The 23,085-nt window shown below is 42.2% G+C and overlaps 1 protein-coding gene across 5 annotated transcripts in view; it reads right to left on the bottom strand.

Moving 5' to 3' along the window:
* Nucleotides 1-23,085, bottom strand: part of LOC126418458 (protein piccolo-like) — a 344,054-nt gene that overhangs the window by 288,186 nt on the left and 32,783 nt on the right. For all 5 annotated transcript variants that reach the window (XM_050085227.1, XM_050085225.1, XM_050085226.1 and 2 more), the window contains exon 2: nt 12,108-12,316. In XM_050085227.1, coding sequence (XP_049941184.1) covers nt 12,108-12,316 — 209 coding nt within the window. The remainder of the gene's footprint in view (nt 1-12,107; nt 12,317-23,085) is intronic.

Below are 23,085 nucleotides of genomic sequence, written 5' to 3'. Positions count from 1 at the left end.
TATGAAAGATGTGGAATTAACACAGGTATGCAAGGAGAAGCAAATAAGAGTGGCCTGGACAAATGGAAGCCATTTGCGATAGCATCAATGGAAGAGGGAAAAAAACTACAGTTACTTCTAACAGGATGGAGCAACTGCCCATACAGTAGTCAGCTGAACCTCTGAGTACATTTACACAATCTTCACGCCAGACAGAGCTGTTAGTGGAGGTCAGTCTGACCGTAACTCTAGCAGGCAACTCAAGTCACCTGATCAGTCAGTGTGCAATTACTTTGTGTGGGGAGTGCTTAAGTCTAAAGTGGATCACAACAACTCCCATAGTTTCAAGAGCTGCGACAGAACATTTTGGATGAGACTGCAGCAATTCCAGCAGTCCAGCTTTGTTCCGCCTTCAGCAACTTGCTGACCAGGGCCCGAATGTGCCAAGAGGCGACTAGTAGTCACTTTCAATATCTGCTGTAGTCAGGTTAGTATTGTATTTCTTTGTACTCTGGAACTCTGTTCTCTGGGCCACTTTCATTGCCCCACCCTGTACATGCGAACCAGCTAGCATAGAGACAAGGAGGTGGAAAAATATTATGAGAAGATTCAAGAGTTTATAGACAAATAAAATAGAAATTCTTGCATCATCATTATAGGAGACTGGACTGTGGTGATGGGTGTACGAAGAGATGAAGAGACAGTACGAAAATTTGGATTAGAAATAAGATATGAGAGAGACAAACAGCTAATTAACTTTTGCAAAGAAAACTCACTAGTGGTAACACATTATTTTAAATTCACAAAAGGAGGTATTATGCATGTAGCTCAAATTTAAATAAGGTAATGTATCACCTGGACTACATCCTGAGACAGGAAAGTTTAGGAAATATCTGAAAATGTCAAAGATTACCCAGGAGCAGACAAATTCAGACCACAACCTCATAGTGGGAGAAATACAAGTTAAGCTGGGGAGGGGGAGGGATAGTATGGTGGGGGGTGGCGGACAGTGAAGTGTTGCAGGTTAGACAAAGGACAGGGGAGAGGTGGGGAGGGAGGGGTAGATAGCAGAAAAGGAGAGAAATAGAAAGACTGGGTGTGATGGTGGAATGACGGATGCGTAGTGCTGGAATGGGAACAGGGAAGGGGCTGGATTGGTGAGGATAGTGACTAATGAAGGTTGAGGCCAGGAGGGTTACAGTAACGTAGGATGTGTTGCAGTTCAGAAAAGCTGGTGTTGGTGGGAAGGCTCCATATGGCACAAGCTGTGAAGCAGTCATTGAAATGAAGGGTATCATGTTTGGCAGCATGTTCAGGAACAGGGTGGTCCACTTGTTTCTTGGCCACAGTTTGTCGGTGGCCATTCAGGCAGACAGACAGCTTGTTGGTTGTCATGCCTGCATAGAATTCAGCATGGTGGTTGCTGCTTAGCTTGTAGACCACATGACTGGTTTCACAGGTAGCCCTGCCTTTGATGGGATAGGTGACGCTAGTGACCAGACTGGAGTAGGTGGTAGTGGGAGGATGTATGGGACAGGTCTTGCGTCTAGGTCTATTACAGTGGTATGAGCCATGAGGTAAGGGATTGGGAGTAGGGGTTGTGTAAGGATAGACGAGTATATTGTGTAGGTTCAGTGAACAGTGGAATACCACTGTGGGAGGGGTAGGAAGGATAGTGAGTACGACATTTCTCATTTCAGGGTACGACGAGAGGTAATTGAAACCCTGGCGGAGAATGTAATTCAGTTGCTCCAGTCCTAATTGGTACCGAGTTACGAGGGGAACGCTCCTCTGTGACTGGACGGTGGAGCTTTGGGAGGTGGTGGGAGCCATAAAAGTAAGGCATGAGAGATTTGTTTTTGTACAAGGTTGGGAGGATAATTACAGTCAGTGAAGGCTTCAGTGAGATCCTCAGTATATTACAAGAGGGACTGCTCATCACTGGAGATGCGATGACCACGGGTGGCTCGGCTGTACGAAAGGGACTTCTTGGTATGGAATGGGTGGAAGCTGTTGAAGTGGAGGTATTGCTAATGTTTAGTAGGTCTGATATGGATGGAGGTAGTGATGTAGCCATCTTTGAGGTGGAGGTCAACATCTGGCTTGGTGTGTAGAGTAGGACCAGGTGAAGCAAATGGGGGGAGAAGTCATTGAGATTCTGGAGGAATGTGGAAAGGGTGTCCTCACCTTCAATCCAGATAGCAAAGATGTCATCACTGAATCTGAACTGGGTGACGGATTTAGGATTCTGGGTTTTTAGGAAGGATGGCCCATGAATAGGTTGGCATAGGATGGTGCCATGCAGGTGCCCATTGCCATACCCTGGATTTGTCTGTAGGTAATACCTTCAAAGGAGAAGTAATTGTGGGTGAGGATATAGTTGGAAGGAAGGAGGTGGATGGTTTACAATTTGTCAGGTGTTGGAAAAGATAGTGTTCAATAGCAGTAAGGCCATGGGCATTAAGAATGTTGGTGTACAGACAGCTGGCATCAATAGTGATGAGCAGGGCACCGTGGGATAAAGTGACGAACTGTGGAGTGTCGAAGGAGGAAACGTTTGGTATCTTCTATATAGGAGGGTAGGTTCCGGGTAAAAGGTTGAAGGTGTTGGTCTCAAGAGTAGAGATTCTCTCAGTGGCGGCATAGTAGCCAGCCACAATGGGGTGTCCTGGATGGTTAGATTTATGGACTTCAGGAGGCATATAGAAGATAGGACTGTGGGGAGTGGTAGGGGTGAGTAAAGAGATTGACTCCTGGGAGAGATTCTGGGATGGGCCTAAGTATTTGAGTAGTGGCTTGAGATCCTGCTGGATTAAAGGATGGCGCCACTGTGGCAAGGTTTATAGGTGGAAGTATCTGACATTTGGCCGAGTCCTTCTGCCACGTAATCCTTGTGGTTCAAAACAACAGTGGTGGAGCCTTTTTCCACAAGTAAGATTATAAGGTCGGCACCAGTTTTTAGATGGTGAACTGCGGTTCTTTCAGCGGGTGTAAGATTAGCTTGCATGTTGAGGGATTTGGGGAATGATGGTGAGGCAAGGTTCCATGTTAAGAAATTCTAAAAAATTAACAGGGGGTGGTTTGGGGGCAGTGGGTGTAGGTCACAGTTGGATGGCGGAGTGAGCAGAGTTAGTAAAGGTTCCATATTGGTCTTTGGTTGAATCTGATTGGTAGGGTTGGTGGCGAAAAAGTGTTTCCACATTAGGAACTGGGTAAAGGTCTTTAACAAGTCCTGCATGATTGAATTTAGGAGTGGTGCAAAAGGTGAGGCCATTGGAAAGGATTAATATTTCTGTGGGGCTAAGACTTCTGGAGGAAAGGTTCGTCACGGTGTTGCAGGTCTGTTTAGGTTATGGATTCTGTGTGGTGATGGGAGGGAGTTTTGGGGGAAAACGGGGGGGGGGGGTTAATGTAGTAGATCTGCGAGACAGAGTTTGTCAGCTATGAGGGGACATGGGGGATGTTTGGAGGTTGTTGTATTGATTGTGGACAGTGGTACTCCAAGGCGGGAATAGGAAGTGAGCAGGATGGAGAGCTTTTTGAGGTGGCATTGTGCATGTTGTTCAAGTTCCTGCAGGGCAAGGGTTTCAATGTGTGTTATGGGTTCCAGGAATTTGGGATTGCATAACAGGAGAATTTTGCGGATGGAGGGAAGGTACTGCAGGAGATTTGGGCTTGGTTGATATGGTTTTGCAGGACTATGTTGGTGAGGGCTAAGGACTGCCGGAATCTGAACAGGTGGAGGTCGTCATAGTAGTAGGGGTGGCAGCCAGAGATGGGTAATTTGATGGTAAGGCCATTAGGGGGGATTCAACGAGCCAGGCAACAATGCAGGAAATGTATGTGCGACTGGGATCTTGCTAGGGATAAGGAAACTTTTCTGTGCTGAGGCGGATGGAAAGAACAGGGATCCATGGTGGTGGAAAAATGCACTACACTTACCCCACCCTTCAAAACTCCCTCTCACCACCACACAGAATCCAGAACCTAAACAGACCTGCAACACAATCATGAACCTTTCCTCCAGAAGCCTTAGGTTTACAGAAATATCAGTCCTTCCCTAAGGTCTCACCTTTTGCCCCATTCTCAAATACTATCATGCAGGACTCGTTAAAGACCTTCTCCTCCATCTCCTGCTCCCTACAGTGGAAACACTTTTTCGCCACCAACCCTGCCTATCTGACTCAACCAAAGACCAATACTGAACCTTGACGACCTCAGTTCACTCCTCCATCCAACCATGCTCCACACCCACTGTCCACAAACTGACCCCTGTTAACTTTCCAGAATTTCTTAACCTTGAACCTTGGCTCACCATCATTCCCCAAATCCCTCAACATGCAAACTAGCCTTACATCCACTGAAAGAACTGAAGTCCACCATCTAAAAACTGATCCTCACCTTATAATCCTACCTGCAGACAAAGACTCCACAACTGCTGTTCTGATTACCTGGCGGAAGAACTCTGCCAGATGTCAGATACTTCAACCTACAAACCTTGCAAAAATGATGCAATTCCAGTAATCCCGCAGGATTTCCAATCGCTACTCAAATCCTTAGGATCATCCTAAACCTTTCCCCACAGTCCACCTCTCTACTCACCCCTACCACTCCCTGCACTCCTACCTTCTACATGCTTCTCCTGAAGTCCATAAACCTAGCCACCCAAGACGCCCCAGTGCGGCAGGTTACTGTGCCCCACTAAGAGAATCTCTGCTCTCATAGACCAACATCTTCAACCTTTACCCAGAACCTATCCTCCTATATAAAAGATACCAACCATTTCCTCCCTTGACTCTTCACATTTCCTGTCCCTTTACCACGCGGTGCCCTGTTCGTCACTATTGATGCCACCTCCCTATACACTAACATTCCTAATGCCCATTGCCTTACCACTATTGAACACTGTCTTTCCCAACACTCGACAAATTCCAAACCAACCACTTCCTTCCTAGTCACCATGACCAAATATATCCTCACCCAAAATTAGTTCTCCTTTGAAGGCATTACCTACAAACAAATCCACAGTACAGCTATGGGCATCCACATGGTACCATCCTATGAAAACCTATTCATGGGACATCCTTCCTAAAAACCCAGAATCCTAAACCCCTCACCCAGTTAGGATTCACTGATGACATCCTTGCTTTGTAGATCAAAGATGAGGACACCCTATCCCCATTTCTCCAGAACCTCAAAACCTTTCCCCCATTTGCTTCACTTGGTCCTACTCAACACAGCAAGCCATCTTCGTAGATGTCTACCACCACTTCAAAGATGGTTAGATCAATATCTCCGTCCATATCAAACCTACTAACCATCAGCAATACCTCCACTTCAACAGCTTCCACCCATTCCATACCAGGAAGTCCCTTCCGTACAGCCTAGCCACCAATGGTCGTCGCATCTCCAGTGATGAGCAGTCCCTCTCAAAATACACCGAGGGGCTCACTGAAGCCTTCATTGACCGTAATTACCCTCCCAACCTTGTACAAAAACAAATCTACCGTGCCTTATCTTTCCAGTCCCCCACCACCTCCAAAAGATCTGCCATCCAGCCACAGAAGAGCATTCCCCTCTTAACTCAGTACCAACCAGGACTGGAGGAACTGAATTACTTTCTCTGCCAGGGTTTTGATTACTCTCGTCATGCTCTAAAATGAGAAATGTCCTGCCCACTATCCTTCCCTTCCCTCCCACAGTTGTATTCCACCGTCCACCAAACTTATGCAATATACTCATCCATTCCTACACAACCCTTTCTCCCAATCCCTTATCTCATGGCTCATACCACTGTGATAGACCTAGACGCAAGACCTGTCCCATACATCCTCCCACTACCACCTATTCCAGACTGGTCACTAGCATCACCTATCCCATCAAAGGCAGGGCTACCTGTGAAACCAGTCATGTGGTCTACAAGCTAAGCTGCAACCACTGTGCTGCATTCTACGTAGGCATGACAACCAACAAGCTGTCTGTCTGCATGAATGGCCACCGACAAGCTGTGGCCAAGAAACAAGTGGACCACCCTGTTCCTGAACATGCTGCCAAACATGATACCCTTCATTTCAATGACTGCTTCACAGCCTGTGTCATATGGAGCCTTCCCACCAACACCAGCTTTTCTGAATTGCACAGGTGGGAACTTTCCTTGCAATACATCCTACGTTGCCATAACCCTCCTGGCCTCAACCTTCATTAGTCACTATCCTCGCCAATCCAGCCCCTTCCCTGTTCCCATTCCAGCACTACGCATCCGTCATTCCTCCACCACACCCAGTCTTTCTATTTCTCTCCTTTTCTGCTACCCACCCCTCCCTCCCCACCTCTCCCCTGTCCTTTGTCTAGCCTGCAGCACTTCACTGTCTGCCACCCCCACCATACTATCCCTCCCCCTCCCCACCCCAGCCTCCTCCTTACCCCACTCAAGTCGCCACTCCCATCATGCACTGGTGCTGCTGCTCACAGTGTGGTCTCAGTTGCCCGAGACTGCAGTCATGCGTGTGAGTTGCATTTGTGTGAGTGTATGTGCGTGCGCGTGTGTGTGTGTTGTTGATGAAGGCCTAATGGCTGTAAGCTATAATAGTGAGTCTTTTGTAGTACCTATCTGCAACTCAGCATCTCCACTATATGATAAGTGGCAACTTTCTTTCTCATAATACTGTTATACCTGGAACAGATTATTGCAAAATGCTATATGGAGAGAGTGGAATGTGTATTGCTGGGAAGAGAATACAATGTGTACGATTTGTCGATAACATGATATTAGTGGCAGAAAGTGTACAAACTGTAAATAAAATGCTAAAAGATCCGAGCGAAACCTGTGTAAAATGTGGGATGATAATCAACATAGCAAAAACAAAAAGTATGGTGATCAGCAAACAGGAAGGAGTCTGAGTAATATTATAGTATGTCAAGTTGTTATTAGCCAAATAAGAGCATTTAAATATCTTGGAAGTATGATCATTGAAGACTTGACATTTCATCAGAAGGTGAAAATTCACATTTCTATAACAAAGAAAGTACTCAATACAAAGAGGAAAGTGTTGTTGTTGTTGTTGTTGTTGTTGCAATCTTCAGTCCAGAGACTGGTTTGATTGAGCTTTCCATGCTACTCTATCCTGTGAAAGCTTCTTCATCTCTGAGTAATCACTGCAGCCTACCCCCTTCAGAATCTGTTAAATGTATTCATGCCTTGAACTCCCTCAACAACTTTTACCCTCTGTGCTTACCTCCAATACTAAACTGATGATCCCTTGATGCCTCATAACGTGTCCTACAAACTGATCCCTTCTTCTAGTCAACCTGTGCCACAAATTCCTCTTCTTCCCAATTATATCCAGTACTTCATTAGTTACATGATCTACCCATCTAAGCTTCAGTATTCTTCTGTAGCACCACATTTCAAAAGCTTCTACTCTCTTCTTGTCTAAACTATTTATTGCCCATGTTTCACTTCCATACATGGCTACACTCCATACAAATACTTTCAGAAACGACTTCCCAACACTTAAATCTATACTCGATGTTAACAAATTTCCCTTCTTCAGAAACGCTTTCCTTTCCATTGCCAGTCTACAATTATATCCTCTCTACTTTGACCATCATCAGCTATTTTGCCCCTCAAATAGCAAAACTCATCTACTACTTTAAGTGTCCCATTTCCTAATCTAACTTCAGCATCACATGATTTAATTTGACTACATTTCATTATCCTCATTTTGATTTTGTTGATGTTCATTTTATATCCTCCTTTCAAGATACTGTCCACTCCGTTCAACTACTCTTGCATGTCCTTCGCTGTCTCTGACAGAATTACGATGGTATTGGCAAACTTCAAAATTTTTATTTCTTCTCCATGGATTTTAATTCCTACTCCACACTTTTCTTTTGTTTCCTTTACTGCTTGCTCAATATACAGAGTGAATAACGTCAGAGATAGTCTACAACCTTGTCTCACTCCATCTCAACCACTGCTTCCCTTTCATGCCCCTCGATTCTCATAACTGCCATCTGGTTTCTGTGAAAATTGTAAATAGCTAGCCGCTCCCTGTATTTGACCCCTGCCATCTTCAGAATTTGAAGAAGAGGAGACTACTATGTGTCAAACTAGGTACATGTCTGAGGAAAAGGCTTGGTAGGTGTTTTGTCTTGAGAGTGGCACCCTTAGACGAAGGGATGGACAAAAGCTAGAAGCATTTAAGACGTGGATATCGAGGAGAATGGGGAGGGTATGCTGGATGGAAAGAGTGAGTAACTTAAGAGTGTTGGGAAGGGTTGGTGAGAGGAGAAGACCACTGCAGATTATATGAGAAAAACTGGATGGGGCACTCATTCAGGCAAGAGTGCTTGCTAATAGATGCTCTGGAAGAACTATTTTGTGGGGTGGGACAGAGGAAGGAGGAGAAACAAGATGGTTGATGACATCAAGGAAAATTATGCAGACATGAAGAGGATGGTAGAAGACAGCAGAACACGAATAGTTACGATGTAAAAACCTGTTTTGGCACAGAACACATAAATGTATCAATTACATAATATTTGAGCACTTCCTCCTGAAACTTCTTTGATTCTAATTCACTTTCAAAGATTTTAATTTAATTGACTGACTGTTCTGTCCGTTCTTGGTAGATTTTAACCTATCAGAAATGAAACAGATGGAAAGCCTTCCTGGAGGAGGAGGAGGAGGATATTAGTGTTTAACGTCCCGTCGACAACGAGGTCATTAGAGACGGAGCCCAAGCTCGGGTGAGGGAAGGATGGGGAAGGAAATCGGCCGTACCCTTTCAAAGGAACCATCCCGGCATTTGCCTGAAGCGATTTAGGGAAATCACGGAAAACCTAAATCAGGATGGCCGGAGACAGGATTGAACCGTCGTCCTCCCGAATGCGAGTCCAGTGTGCTAACCACTGCGCCACCTCGCTCGGTAAGGCTTCCTGGAAGTATCAAGTATATGGTCGGTCTTGTCCAGAAACTGAATACTGCGTATCTTGATAATTATAACAATTTCCACTGGACTGACACCAAAACAAAAAAGCTTGTTCACTGTGCATACTTTCACTACTTTACTTGCTATGATATAGTCTGGAGCAGTTTTGTGAATACTCCAAGTCCCAAAATGGGCAGTCAGAACGGTCAGCAGAGACAGTCTGTGAACTTCGTGTGATTAATGTATTGTTTATTGACATTTACCATCATAAATATTTTGGTTCCACTCTTTAAATTTTAGTTTTATTATTATTTTTACATCTTTTATCGATGCTTTGTATTCACCTGCCCCATAACTGAGTAGTTTTTGACAACATTGCTCTGCAAGCCCTGAGAGAAAGTAAAATAAGGAAAACAGCAGTACATTCACAAGCAGTTTTACTAAAATATTACATGATGAATGTGCTTAAAATTTCATACTCAAAAACTGATAAAATACATTAGCGCTCACCCTCTCATATTCAGATTAATATTTACACTCTAGCGTTTTTCAGCACCACCCGTAAGAATCAATGTGCAATGAACTGGGATACTAAACTACTGAGACAAGAGGAAAACTGAAGTAAGATTCTTTAGAACACACCACTGGCCGATCACTTACAAAAAGTACAACTGAGCCAGCCATCTTGATAACACATTAAAAACATTGCCCTAAAATTCTAGGGAACAAGTCACAAATTTCACAAAATCTGACCATGTATGTGTCACTGCCAGCTGAAATAAAGGGCAAACTGGATGGCAAATGAGCTGCTGCCCTCTTGCCTGAAAATAAAACACAGTCTAATAAAATATGAACACGGTGATCTGTAAGCCAAAAGCACCACACTTGGAGAGTCCTTTCTCCAGAGCAAGTAGCCATGCATCAGTGGGGAATGTCCTACGCAAAGGTGAGTGAGAAGGACATCTCCCATCTGCACGGCTGGAAGGAGGAATGTCATGGCCGAGTTGTGGACTTTAACACATGCAGGTGTAAGCTGTAGGGAAAGACAGGTAATAAACAATATGTTTAAGTACCAAGAGGGCACAATAAAAGTGGAAGACCAACAACAATGTACTCATGTTAAATATGGCACACGACAGGGATGTTCAATCTATACACCGAAAATGAAATTACAGAAATAAAAGAAAACTTCAGGAGTGGGATTAAAATTCAGCGTCATCTACATCTACATCTGCGTCTTCATCTACATCTATACTCTGCAGATCACTGAGGTGCACAACAGAGGGCACATCCCATTGTACCAGTTATTAGGGTTTCTTCCTTTTCCATTCACGTATGGAACGCAGGAAGAATGTTTGTCTGACCGCCTCTGTGCATGCAGTAATTATTCTAATTTTATCCTTACACTCCCTATGTGAGGGATACATAGGGGTTTGTAGTATATTCCTAGAGTAGGATAGTTTATATCTATCTTGAAGAGTCTTCCATTTCAGTTCCTTCAACATCACTGTCACACACTCTCATGGATTAAATAAACCTGTGACCATTCATCCTGCCCTACTCTGCACACATTCAATATCCCCTGTTAATCCTATCCAGCATGGGTCCCACACACTTGGCCAATATTCTAGAACTGGTCACATGAGTGATTTTTAAGTGATCTCTTTTGTAGACTGACTGCATTGCCCAAGTATTCTACCAATTAACTTAAAGTCTACCGGCTGTTTTATCCATGACTGAACCTATGTGAGCATTCCATTTAATTTCCCTACAAAGTGTTACAACCAGGTATTTGTATGAGTTGGTCAATTCCAACGGTGACTCATTGATATTATGCTCACAGGAAACTGCTTTTTCATTTTGTGAAGTGCAGAATTTTACATTTGTGAACATTTAGAAAAAGTTGCCAATATCTGTACCACGTTGAGATCTTGTCATGATCTGACTGAATATTTATGCAGTGTCTTTCAGATAGTACTTCATTGCAGATAACTGCATCATCAGCAAAAAGGCTAATTTTATTATTAATTTTGTCTGCAACAGCAAGTGTCTCAACACACTTCCCTGGGGCAAATTCGAGGTCACTTCTACATCTGATGATGACTCTCCATCCAAGATAACATGCTGTGTCCTCCCCAGCAAAAAGTCCTCAATCCAATAATAAATTTCACTTGATACTCTATATGATCATACTTTGGACAAGATGTGTAGGTGCGGTATTGAGTCAAATGTTTTTTGCAAATGAAGAAATACTGCATCTACCTGGTTGCCTTGATCCAAAGCTTTCAGTATGTCATGTGAAAAAAGTGAGAGTTTGGTTTCACATGATTGATGTTTTTGAAATCCATGCTGGTTGATTTGACATACCATCAAAGGAGGTCAATGGTACGATTTATCGATGACAATCTACTCTTCAGGAAAAGTGACAGAATTACACCACCTGTTGAACAGATTTAACAGTATAATGAGCACAGAATATGGATTGATAGTAAACCAAATAAAGACAAAAGTAATGAGGAGTAGCACAAATGAAATACTTGGGGGAATGTAGTGGATTTAAAACCGTAAGGGTGACAGGGACTAAAATGAATCTAACATACAATTGAGGACATTGGGTGCAAGTGCTACTCTGAAATTGAGGCTGGCACAGGAGAAGGATTCATGGTGAGGCACATCAAACCAGCAAAAACACTGATGACAAAAAATGATGGCCTCAGTAGACTTAAGGTGCGCCACAGTGTAGTAGCAGACAGGCTAGAGTGACGGATATTGTGAGCAGGGAACACAGAGCAGCTGGCTGGTGAGCTGACAGGCTGGTGGACCAGCCTGCTGTGTGCCATGCAATGGCAGGCTGCACTCAGCCCACCAACCTGGCACACCTGGAGAGCTTGCCAATGGCGCATACAGGCCAGGCCTGCGAGACCCAGCCTGGCCAGGCTGAATCCTGTGCCGTGTACTATTCTAACAGCAGTAATGCCAAAGTCTGATCAGATTTCCTTTTCAGCAAATCTGTCTCATCAACAGAGCCAGTTACTCAACTGACAGCAACTGACAATACAAGCCATTATCATAGCATCCTATCTGTTACTGGCACCAGTTTGATAGACACACATCCCACTGGTGACTGTCTTGTCACCATCTGCCACATGATTGTAGGAAGGTTGTGATTCTCATGTATACAATCTTGTGCTTTACCTGCAGTTGTTTGTACATGTGTAGAATGTGGTACAGAAGACTGTTGTGAAGCAGCTGCTGTGAAGAAACTGGATGCTGACGGAGGAGTGACGACGTACTGTTGACCAATGGCTGGTGAGGTTGTCTTTCTTTCTTGTTGTTGTGAGACTTGTGGTTGAGGTGCTGCTGCTGAAGATGGCACTTCAACCTCACGGAATAGAAGTACACGCCTACAAGACAAAGATTGGAAAACAGTTTATACTTGTCTGCGTTTGTCCGAGGTGAATACAAAACTGCATGTCTTAAAATTCATATAAAACTATATAAATTTCAGAAATAGGCATTAATATCATACTAGTGACATTCATAAATGGTTTTACTGTTATAAAAACAATATATCTAATATAATAAAATGTCAGCATAGCAATGACACAGCATATGCTCATATTACAAGAATTGCCATTTTTACATTACGTTAAATACCCTGTAAGTGAACCTGGTCTTAAATGAAATTCATTTAAAGTTCTGGAAAGCTGATGTCCTAATATCACATTGATCATTCCTTTATTTCTTTTTTTTTTTTAATTTTTTCTACCAAATATGACTATAAAGTAAGCTAATAACATGTATTATTCAACAGTGTTTCTGCCCTACACAAAGATCAACATTGCATTTCAAGAGGCAGTGCTCTCATCATCAGGTAGTAAAACTTAGCTCATTAGGTTAAAATACTCAGAAGTCTACCAACATAATTGTGATATTCATGACATGAAATAGAATAAAAATACAATGGACTGTGGGTGCTTGTCTCACATGAAAATCATTGACTTCTGTTAGTAGCCATTCCATCACTCATCGCACCAGGTCACGTCCTGCTGTGGGCTCCGAGAGTGTCAACTTGACATTTCTGCAGAGGTCCAGGGGTCATTGTGTACTGATGGACAGTACTAGGTAAGCAGAGTTATTAGCTCAGCCATAGCACTAAGCTATTGGTTGCCTATCTTGCCTTACTTCCGAAGTTTACAATCATTTGCCTCTACCTAATTTGTTAAAGAAGTATTGCAAATCTATAATCATGCACCTCCCCTAAAAAAAAAAAAAAACCCTCATTCTGTTGACTTTCCCTCGCGTATTCAGAATATTGCCATATTTCTTATCATGAATGGTGATCTCCAGTTAGTTATTCCAGCTAGTCGAGTTTTCTCCCTTTCTTTTCTACACGTAAGATCTCTGTCATCTTTTATTCCCTTACGGGGATGGCCTGTTTCGTATACATGGTTCACAGCAGCCGAATTGTCCTAGTTACTTAATCTGAATGCATATTTATGTTTCTTGAATCTGATAACATATATTCCTCCTGTCTGTCCAATATAGTTTGCATCACAGGACACGCACTGAATTTTATAAACTCTCACTCTTTCAAACTTATTTATCTTTTTATCAAAATTATGCTTCAGGTTATACCTCCCTAGATTATTTGTCTGGAATTTGTTTCTGTGTAGTTTAAAGATATTTGCGATCTTTTGTGAGACCATATTGATTTCTAGCTTCTTACTGATGTTTATTGTGTCTCTCTATCCTTTCTGATTGGCACATCAGCTGCCCTATGTATGGAATTACAGCAACAGCTCTCAGTTTCCTGTCTGCAGTAAATGCATACTTACTGCCCTTTCTTGTAATACACAAATTGAGGAACTGCAAACTGCTGTCGATTTCACACTCCACGGTAAACTCATTTTTTCCTAGGGGCATCATCGAACTTCTTTACTATTTCTTCTGTATCATCCTCAGAACCATCAACAAGCAACAAAATATAGTCTACAGAATGTCTATTATCAAAATTTTACCTATAATGGTTTGTCCTCCAAGGAGACACTGCCTTATTGAAGGCACCTTCAGGGCCAGGTGGGAGGATTTGTGCGCTTAAATGAAGTCGAGAGTTGTGCCAGTGGCAGTGTAGCTACTGGCAGGGTCACCCTAGCTGGAGTGATCTCAACTGAGAAGCGAGACACAGTGTGTCCCACAACATAGGGCAGGGAGCTTCCCTAAGGGAGACAGCCCCACAAAAAAATCTGGCAGCTCGCAATATCTAGAGGTGGCAACCCATCACATGACTTAACATGTGCAGCACTCGTAACGCAGCCAGGGAATTATAAAATTACTGGCAAACTCACAAACAGCCTCAGCTACAGAACTGGATCAACTCGTGACAACTGGAAAATCTTAAAGGAAAAACAATTTGGCATTACGGATTATTTGTCTTTGGAAAAGTGGAATATTGCAAAATTGACCAACAAAGAAAATGAGTTTAATCAGGTACTCAAAGAGAGGACAGTAGACACTGCAATAATAACAGAAATTACGGAAAACTAAAAGGAACAAAAGATTTGACAAACTACTGGATGGTTTACAATGGCGTCCCACAAAGAAGTGTGTGTGTGTGTGTGTGTGTGTGTGTGTGTGTGTGTGTGTATGTGTGTGTGTGTGTGTGTGTGGAGATCTGATGGGTGCCCAACAGCGAGGTCATCAGTGCCCTTACACTTATAAAAACAAAACGAAAGTGGAGATGAACTAAAAGTATTGGGCACGTATGCACTCGAAATGACCACACAGTCATTCTGTATCACATGCACTAAAATCAATTAGGAGGGAACAAAGCTAATCAAGAAATTAAAACACAGGAAAACAAACACAGAAGAGCTAAAAGAAAAGGACAGGGAAATGTGACTGGCTGACCACTTACAAAAATCTAGGATGAGCCAGCCATCCTTTGACACAATAAGAACATCTCCATAAAATCTTGTTAAAAATGTTGGACAATTCACAAAACTTTAAAACCCACATGGAGAAAGGGGAGTTGTAGGCCTCAGAACTGTTGGACCTGAAGTCCAACTTTTTCCTCTCCACAGTCGCATGCATCAGCGGATCCTGGCTTGCATTGGCAGTAGTTTGTGCAAAATGTTTGGCCAGCGTCTGAGCAATGTGTCTGGTCGTTGGTTGGAGGTACCCCTGTTTCAGCACTACTGTATCGGTAAATGGCTGCATTTACTGGAAATCCTCCAGATGGCTTTCCATACTTTTATAGAAGTGGAACCACTGATGGAATCCAGGAACACTTGCCATGACCCTTTCTTACTCTCCCTAATGATGCCTCGAGCCTTGGCCCTCGCAGCTCGAAAGGCCCTAAGGTTGTTTGCTGTTGGTCGGCATTTAAAATGTCGAAGAGTCGCACGCCTTTCCCGGATCACAGAATGGCACCCATCTGTCCACCAAGGCACTGGTCGCCTCTTAAGGTGACCTGGACACTGAGGGATAGAGAAGTCAGTGGCACGGTGGAACAATCATGTGATATAGTCCACCCATCCTTGGACACTGTTGCAGTGTTCGAACACAGCCAGCTTGCTGAAACGCGTCCAGTTAGCTCTGCTGACCATCCATTTTGGGGCCTTAACTTCAGGTGTTGAGCCATTTATTAGATGAAGGTGGACTGGGAAGTGGTCACTGGAATGAAGGTCATCAATGACCTTCCACTAAACAGAGTCCGCGAGGGTGGGAGAACAGAGAGGTTGATGGCTGAGAATGACCCAGTAGTAGTAGAGAAATGTGCGCGAGCACCCATGCTGAGGATCCACAGCTCATGAGATGTCATGAGGCCCTCCAAAACCCAAACACGAGGGCAAGTATTGCTTGAGCCCCACAGGACATGATTGGCATTGAAGTCTCCCAGGAGCAAGAATTGTAGCAGGAGTTGTGCGATGAGGAGTCTAGTGCATCTTGTGGAGGTAAACACAATGAGCAAACAGTTATCCTTCGGCATATGAATTTGAACTGCAACTGCTTGCTGGTCAGTAGCCAAGGTGAGAACAGAGGAGTGGTGCGAATTGGTGACAAACACTGCGACACCTCACTTGGCCCTCTCCCTCAACAGGTCATCCTCATGGTACAGTGTATATACTTGTAGCACAGAGACATCTGTATCTTTAAAACACATTTCTTGTAAACAAAAGCACACGGGACATGCCAGTGCTAGAAGTTTCAGTTCCTCCACATGAGTCCTGAATCCACTCATGTTTCACTGTAGTATGGAAGCCATGTCCTCAGTGCGGTTTTAATTTACCCTTACCTTTGCACTGGGGAGGTGAGACACTTTAAGTGTGAGGGGGAGTGGAGGGGCTGCGTGGACCCAAGGCATCTAACTCCATGATATTCTCGTCAGCAGTTAAATGGGAAAAAATGTCTGACAGCGCCTGGGACAGCTTTTTTCCCGCATGTCGTGAGCCTTTCCCTGCACCCTGTCCCTTCAAGGGCGAGGGGAAAGGGGACACTGAGAAGCACTCCACATTTCTTGTACCTTCTGGATACTCACTGTGGAACAGTTGTTGGTCTTTCCTGGCATAGCTGCCTGGATTGTTCTTACTCTTTTTCCCTTGACACGTATACATTCGAGAACAGGTGCTTGTGGTGGATACAGGCACACTAGGCATTGTCTGTATCGAAGCGTCTGCCTTGGAAATAGATTTCTGCACCACGGAAGAATATAAGGTGGCAAAGACATACGGTTTCATCACCTTACATTCTTTTTTGGCGATGGCATAGGGCATCGGCTTGGCCACTTGTATCTCCTGTAATTTGCGTTCTTCAGCAAAAACAGGGCAGTCTCAGCTCCAGATTGGTTGGTTCCCGAGCAGTTGGTGCACATCGCTGGAGATGAGAAGTCAGTCCCAGGGCCATGAGCGGCTTTTCCGCAGTTCTCACAGATCATTTCACCTCCACAACTAATGGTTGTATGACCGAAATGTTGGCATTTATAGCACCACAAAGGTCTGGAATGTAAGGCCGATCATGAAGTCTGAGAACTCCACCATAAGATATTCAGACAGTGTCAGAGAATTGAATGTGACAATAAAAGTGGCAGTCTTTTCAGTTGCTCCATTATTCCTCTGAGTTCGTCATTCCACATTGACTATTCCCTGGGATGCTCATTTTCGCTTCAGTTCTGCTATGTCCTTGTCCATGATATCTCGGCAGGTGACAACCCCCTTACTGGAGTTGAGAGAGATGTGCACCTCAACAATGATACCATAGTCAAGTAGTTTCTGCGATTTCTTAAGAAGGTCTACCTGCTTTGACCTGTTAGCTTCGACCAACAATGAGCCATTATGCAATCGTTTTATAGATTTTAATGTTCCAGCAGGGTTTGCTGAAGCCATATGGATATAAAAGGGAGACACTTTTTCAAATGTCCCCTCCTTCCTCTTTATCAGTAGAAATACATCGTTATTCATGACTCCACGAGCCCTGTTACACAGTCCAAAGTATTCTTATTATAAGGAGGACTAGCCTATCTCATTCTTTTGGATGAATGGGTGTGAATACTCCCAGGCAGTACACCCTTCCCGCTGGGAGGAGAAGAAGATGATTTCGAGAGTTCCATCTCAGTCCCATGAGCATCTAGGGAAATAAGGGTCCACTTAGACAGAGCCCCGCATGCCTTAATATGTCTTACACAACTGAGGTGCGACGGGTTCGCCAGAGGTTGTTTGCTAACGACTGCTCCACCTCAACAGCCATGCATCCCATCAGCGCACAAGCACACCTTGAGGTTTTTTTTTTGTAGAGGTTTATCTTGTCCTCATGATCCAGGCGGTCAACCCAAGATCCCCATTCCCTGAGCCGGCCAAAGTGGCCGTGCGGTTAAAGGCGCTGCAGTCTGGAACCGCAAGACCGCTACGGTCGCAGGTTCGAATCCTGCCTCTGGCATGGATGTTTGTGATGTCCTTAGATTAGTTAGGTTTAACTAGTTCTACGTTCTAGGGGACTAATGACCTCAGCAGTTGAGTCCCATAGTGCTCAGAGCCATTTGAACCATTTGAACCCATTCCCTGAGACACAACATTTCACTGTCACGCAGTGATCGGTGAAGCATGCCCAGAGCTTAAGGTGACAGAGGACTGGTGGCGCTTACTAGTCCCCAGCTCAAGAACCCTGGGATTGCCAAGCCCGTACGCAGCAAATCAATGCTGAGCCCCTGAGGGGACCCACAAAGAAAATGAGTTAGCGCTGGAACAGTAATTTCAGTCAATGATAAATGGAGAGGACAGATTCATGAATACAGCTTCATAAATGAAAGAATAGTGACAGTCAGATTTCAAATTCCAAAACGTCATCTAACAGTTATAGGGGGTCTATGGCCCAGAGGAGGAAAGGAAGAATGAAACTGAAATTTTTTATGATTATCTTCAGAAAGAAGTGAATAAAATCAACAAAACATACCACATTGTCATTTATGGTGATTTTAATGCAAGAGTTGGAAATCTATCTATACCAGGAATAGTAGGACTATTTGAAGAAAAGACTTAATAATAATGGACATGAACTATGCCAATTTGCCTCCTTCAACAATTTTAAAATTACTAATACATTTTACATAAAGAAAGACATTCACAAGTCTACATCGACTGAACGAGGATTAAGGACTGTGATTGATTACATACTAATTAATGATAAAATGAATAATCTTGTGCAACATACACACGTTTATAAAGAAAATGACATAGGTAGTGACCACTTCCTTCTAGGCAGTAAGATAAGGTAACAATCAAAATGGAAGAAGACAAAGAAACTTCAAAAGAAACCACAACAAGAGTTGTCCAAAGTACGTCTCCTGTCAGAATATAGCATTAGGAAACTTTACCAGTACAAACTCCAACAAAAGTTTGGCACACTATCAGTCAATAAAGACATCAATATAGAATTATATAGAATGGAATAATATCAAAACTTGCATCACTGAAGCAGACTCAGAAGCACTTGGTAAAGGGAAAAAAAAAGAGATGAGAAAAAAACAACTCAGAATTTGGAATACAGAAATTAAAGAAGCCATTAAAAAAAAGACTTATTTGAAGTTTCTGCCAACAAAAACACCAGAAATCTGGGAAACATACAAAATTAGAAGGAATGCTGGGAAACAAGTAGTGCACAAAGCACAAAAAGAGTCAGAAAATGATGTACATGGTAGACAGTAATGTGCGTACGAGGTCATGAAAACCCTCTACAAGGAAGAAAAAGATACTGTCTCACTGAACATTAAACACAACGAAGAAGATAAATCATTATACAGATTTGTGGTGTACACTCAAAAAAGTATTACAATGAAACAGTATATCCAATTACTTTGGACGAACTACAACAGGCTTTGCAAGGCATGAAAAACAGAAAAGCTACTGGAATAGACGTAATAAATGCACAGCTGATTAAATATGGAGGGTTACCACCAGATAAAAAACTTTTACAATGACAATTAATAAATGAATGTTGACTGAACTGAGGGATCCCATACTCTTGGTATACAGCAGTAGTGATCTCTCTTTTGAAAAAAGGGAAACGTTATGACTGTAAAAACTATAGTGGTGCAAGTTTTCTAAACACTGGCTAACAACTATACTCAAAGATCACCAATAACCAAAACTACACTCAAAGACCATCAATAACCACATGAATAAGCTATTATTTCTGGAGAAAAAATGGATTTAGATCAGGTTGTTCATGCACAGACAATTAAAAACATCATAGAAAATGCAGAGAATTTAATATAGAAACTCATATTGCCGTTATCAACCTTGAGAAGGCCTCTGACTGTGTGAACCGTGATAGTCTATGGAAGATTATGCCGGAACATCGATATTCCTATCATCTAATAGAGGTAGTGAAAAGTCCTTACAAAATTCCACGCATTGTAATAAACACAGGTAGGAATTAGAAGAAACAGTTATTAACCTAGATATTAGACAAGGATGTGGACTATCAACTACCCTCTTTAATATCTCCATTGACTTCATTATTTACAAAAAGGGAATGTAAAGCAAACAACAGAAGGAAGATAACAAACAAGGAATACCTGAATGTACTTTTGTTTGCTGATGACATCGTTATTATTCAAAAGAATGAAGATGACTTCCAAAGATCAGTATACCAGCTAAACGAAATATGCAAGAAGTGTAATTTTAAAGTTTCTGGCAAAGAAACAAAAATAATGGATATATCCAGTCACATCAAAAATTGTTTAAATAATTCAGTTTTAGAACAAGTGTGTCAATCTCTTGTTTAGGCTGTGCTATAAGTTTTGATTTGAACCGTAATATTGAAAATAAAATACACTAATTCCAAGCTGTCTGTGGTACCATTAACAGAACATTGGGCCATAAAATACAAAAAGAAACCATAATAAAACACTAAAGTAATGGTGGTTCTGGTGTCATCCTACGAAAGTGAAAGCTGGGTTACCACAAACAAAAAATAAAATTCAAACAACAGAGATGAGGTTCCTAAGAAAGATGAAGGGCTGCACAAGAGAGATGTGATTAGAAATTAAGATATTAGAACACAAATATTTTCAGCATGAATTAAAAAACTCAAAAACATCATGAAGACTGGAAACAATACCTCATGAGAATCCTAGGTCACAGAAATCCTCATAAAATCCTATTGACTTATAGGTCATCGATAAAAATGTCAGCCATAGCCCTGAAATGCTGGGCACCATAGCCAAACAACCGTTTTGAGTACAAAACTTATAATTAAAAGTGAAAAAGTTAAATCTTGCAATCATCTATTAAAGTTAAATAAATCTGATGGCCTCTTCATCTATATCTACAAAGATACTCCGCAAGCTACAGTACGGAGCATGGTGGAGAGTACCCTGCATCACTACTTGTCACTTCCCCCCCTGTTCCACTCACAAATAGAGCAAGAGAAAAACAACTGTCTGTACGCCTCTGTATGGCTCCTAATTTCTCGCATCTTATCTTCATGGTCCTTACGCAAGATGTATGTTGACGGGAGTAGAATTATTTGCCAGTCAGCTTCAAATGCCTTGATATTTTACTGTATTTAAGGAAATTTCTTCTGATTAGTTTGATAGTTTCCTTAACTGGAACAATGGAATACAGATTCTTCATCCAATGATTTAATTTCGTTAATCAGGGTCATAGTATTATGTGCCAAACAGTTGTTCTCAAATATGCAAGCTTCTTTAAGAATTTGGCTGAGCAGTCTAATTAAACTGAAATGCACATTTAGTGATACAATATACGAGGTGCATTCAATAAGTAATGCAACACATTTTTTTCTGAAAGCAGGATGGTTTTATTTAGGATACCAATAGACCCTATTATTCCTCATTCTTTAGACTATAAAACACTATTTTTCAACATTATCTCTGCTCAGTGTGATGGCCTTATGGGGTAGATGAGGAAAAACAGATGAAGTTTTGTGAGCTTTTTTCAGGTGTGCAGCGTTGTAAAAGGTCTTGCAATATGATGCAGAGGGAGAAGTTAGTTTGCATTTTTGTGGTGACGAATACACTGCTGAAGTCCAACATTGCAGGAGTCACAGCTGTGTGCAGTCGGATGGCAGGCACGATGTCAAACAGGTTTGCGTGACCCTTTTTGTGATTATGACAGAAGCCTAGCTGAATGACTCGCCAAGCTTTCGTTCGATATCAGGTCTCCGCACACATTCTGCAAGTACCTACGAATATCTGCGATTCTCCAGTTTTCCACCAGAAGAAACACAATGACAGCTCTCTGTTAGGACTGCATCTCCATGATAGACTTCATGAAACTAAAGGGGCTGAAGCAGGAATATTCCATCATGTCCCACAACAAATTCCACATTTCTTAACTGAAATTGGCCTAGGAAAAAAAAAAAAAAAAAGTTGCATTATTATTGAATGTCTCTCATATATTGGACAAACAGGAAGAACATTTCTGATCAGATACAAGAAACATAAAGAAGCAATCAGATTAAGTAACAATGACAAATCAGCCATTGTGAACCACATACACGAAACAGGTCATCCTCTTAAGGACGCAGATGAAGATTTGGAAACCTTGCAGAAGAAGATTTGGAAACCTTGCACAAAGTACAGAAAGGGAGAAAACCCGAATTGCTGGAACAACTAGAGTTTGCCATTCATGAAAAGAAACATGATAATATTCTGAACATGCAAGTGAAAGACAACACAACAAGATTTCTTAATAGTTCTTTTTAAATTATTTTAAGACAGATACATAATTATAAATCTGCAAAACCTCTCTGATGAAATAACTACAGGCTGGCAAGCACTGGCTCTGTAAATGAGGAAAAGTAGGTGACCAGTAGAACAGCATTATGGTTGAGCCAATAGCTGTGCTTACACAATAATACCACAAAAAAGTCAGTTCACAATCCTCAGACCTCTTCAGGAATGTCAAGTTGACACTCTTTGAGCCCACAGCAGATCAGAAGGACTTTAGCCTGATGGGGTGTGAGACGGAATGGCTGATGACAGAACTTTTCAGTGTTTCTGTGTTCATGAGCTAAGTTTTATAAATATGGTTGAATGCTACCAATTATTACTGTTAAAACATAACAACCATTATCTCACAGCCTTAAAATGGATACTATTAATCTACTATAAAGCTACCAAGTGGACTGCTGTATCTTTGAGCTAATGATGTTACTATTTTAACAACCAAGGCTGTTGTTGAAATACGGAGTCAGATATGTATTGTAGTTTTCTACATCATGAAAACCAGAAGAGCCACAACAATTTAAAAACAAGCCGATCAATTGATCAATAGCAAATGTTATATTGAACACCTGTTTACACACTGAAACTTCAGTACAAGTCCATCAGGCTTCTTCACAAAGAAAAATCAAGAATTATTACTATCATATTTAATAACCATACCACTGCTAAAATGAGTATTTTTGTATTTGACTGTGATTCATATTACCCGCCCAGCTAAAGTATCAACAGATGTGGCGTCTGAGATCCTCAGGCTGCATAGCCGTAAAGCCACTGAGCTACCACACACTCCCCGGGAGGACTCCTCTATCAAGTAAGGAGGACAATGAACTCTGATCTAATATCTATGACAAATACTGGGGCCTGCCATCATCAGTCATAATCTTGTTTAATCTATGAAACCTTTGTCTACACACAATATGATTATTC

The sequence above is a fragment of the Schistocerca serialis genome, chromosome 9 (assembly GCF_023864345.2).
Source record: "Schistocerca serialis cubense isolate TAMUIC-IGC-003099 chromosome 9, iqSchSeri2.2, whole genome shotgun sequence".
In the NCBI taxonomy this organism is placed as follows: Eukaryota; Metazoa; Arthropoda; class Insecta; order Orthoptera; family Acrididae; genus Schistocerca; species Schistocerca serialis.
This window is presented reverse-complemented; position numbering and strand designations above follow the sequence as displayed.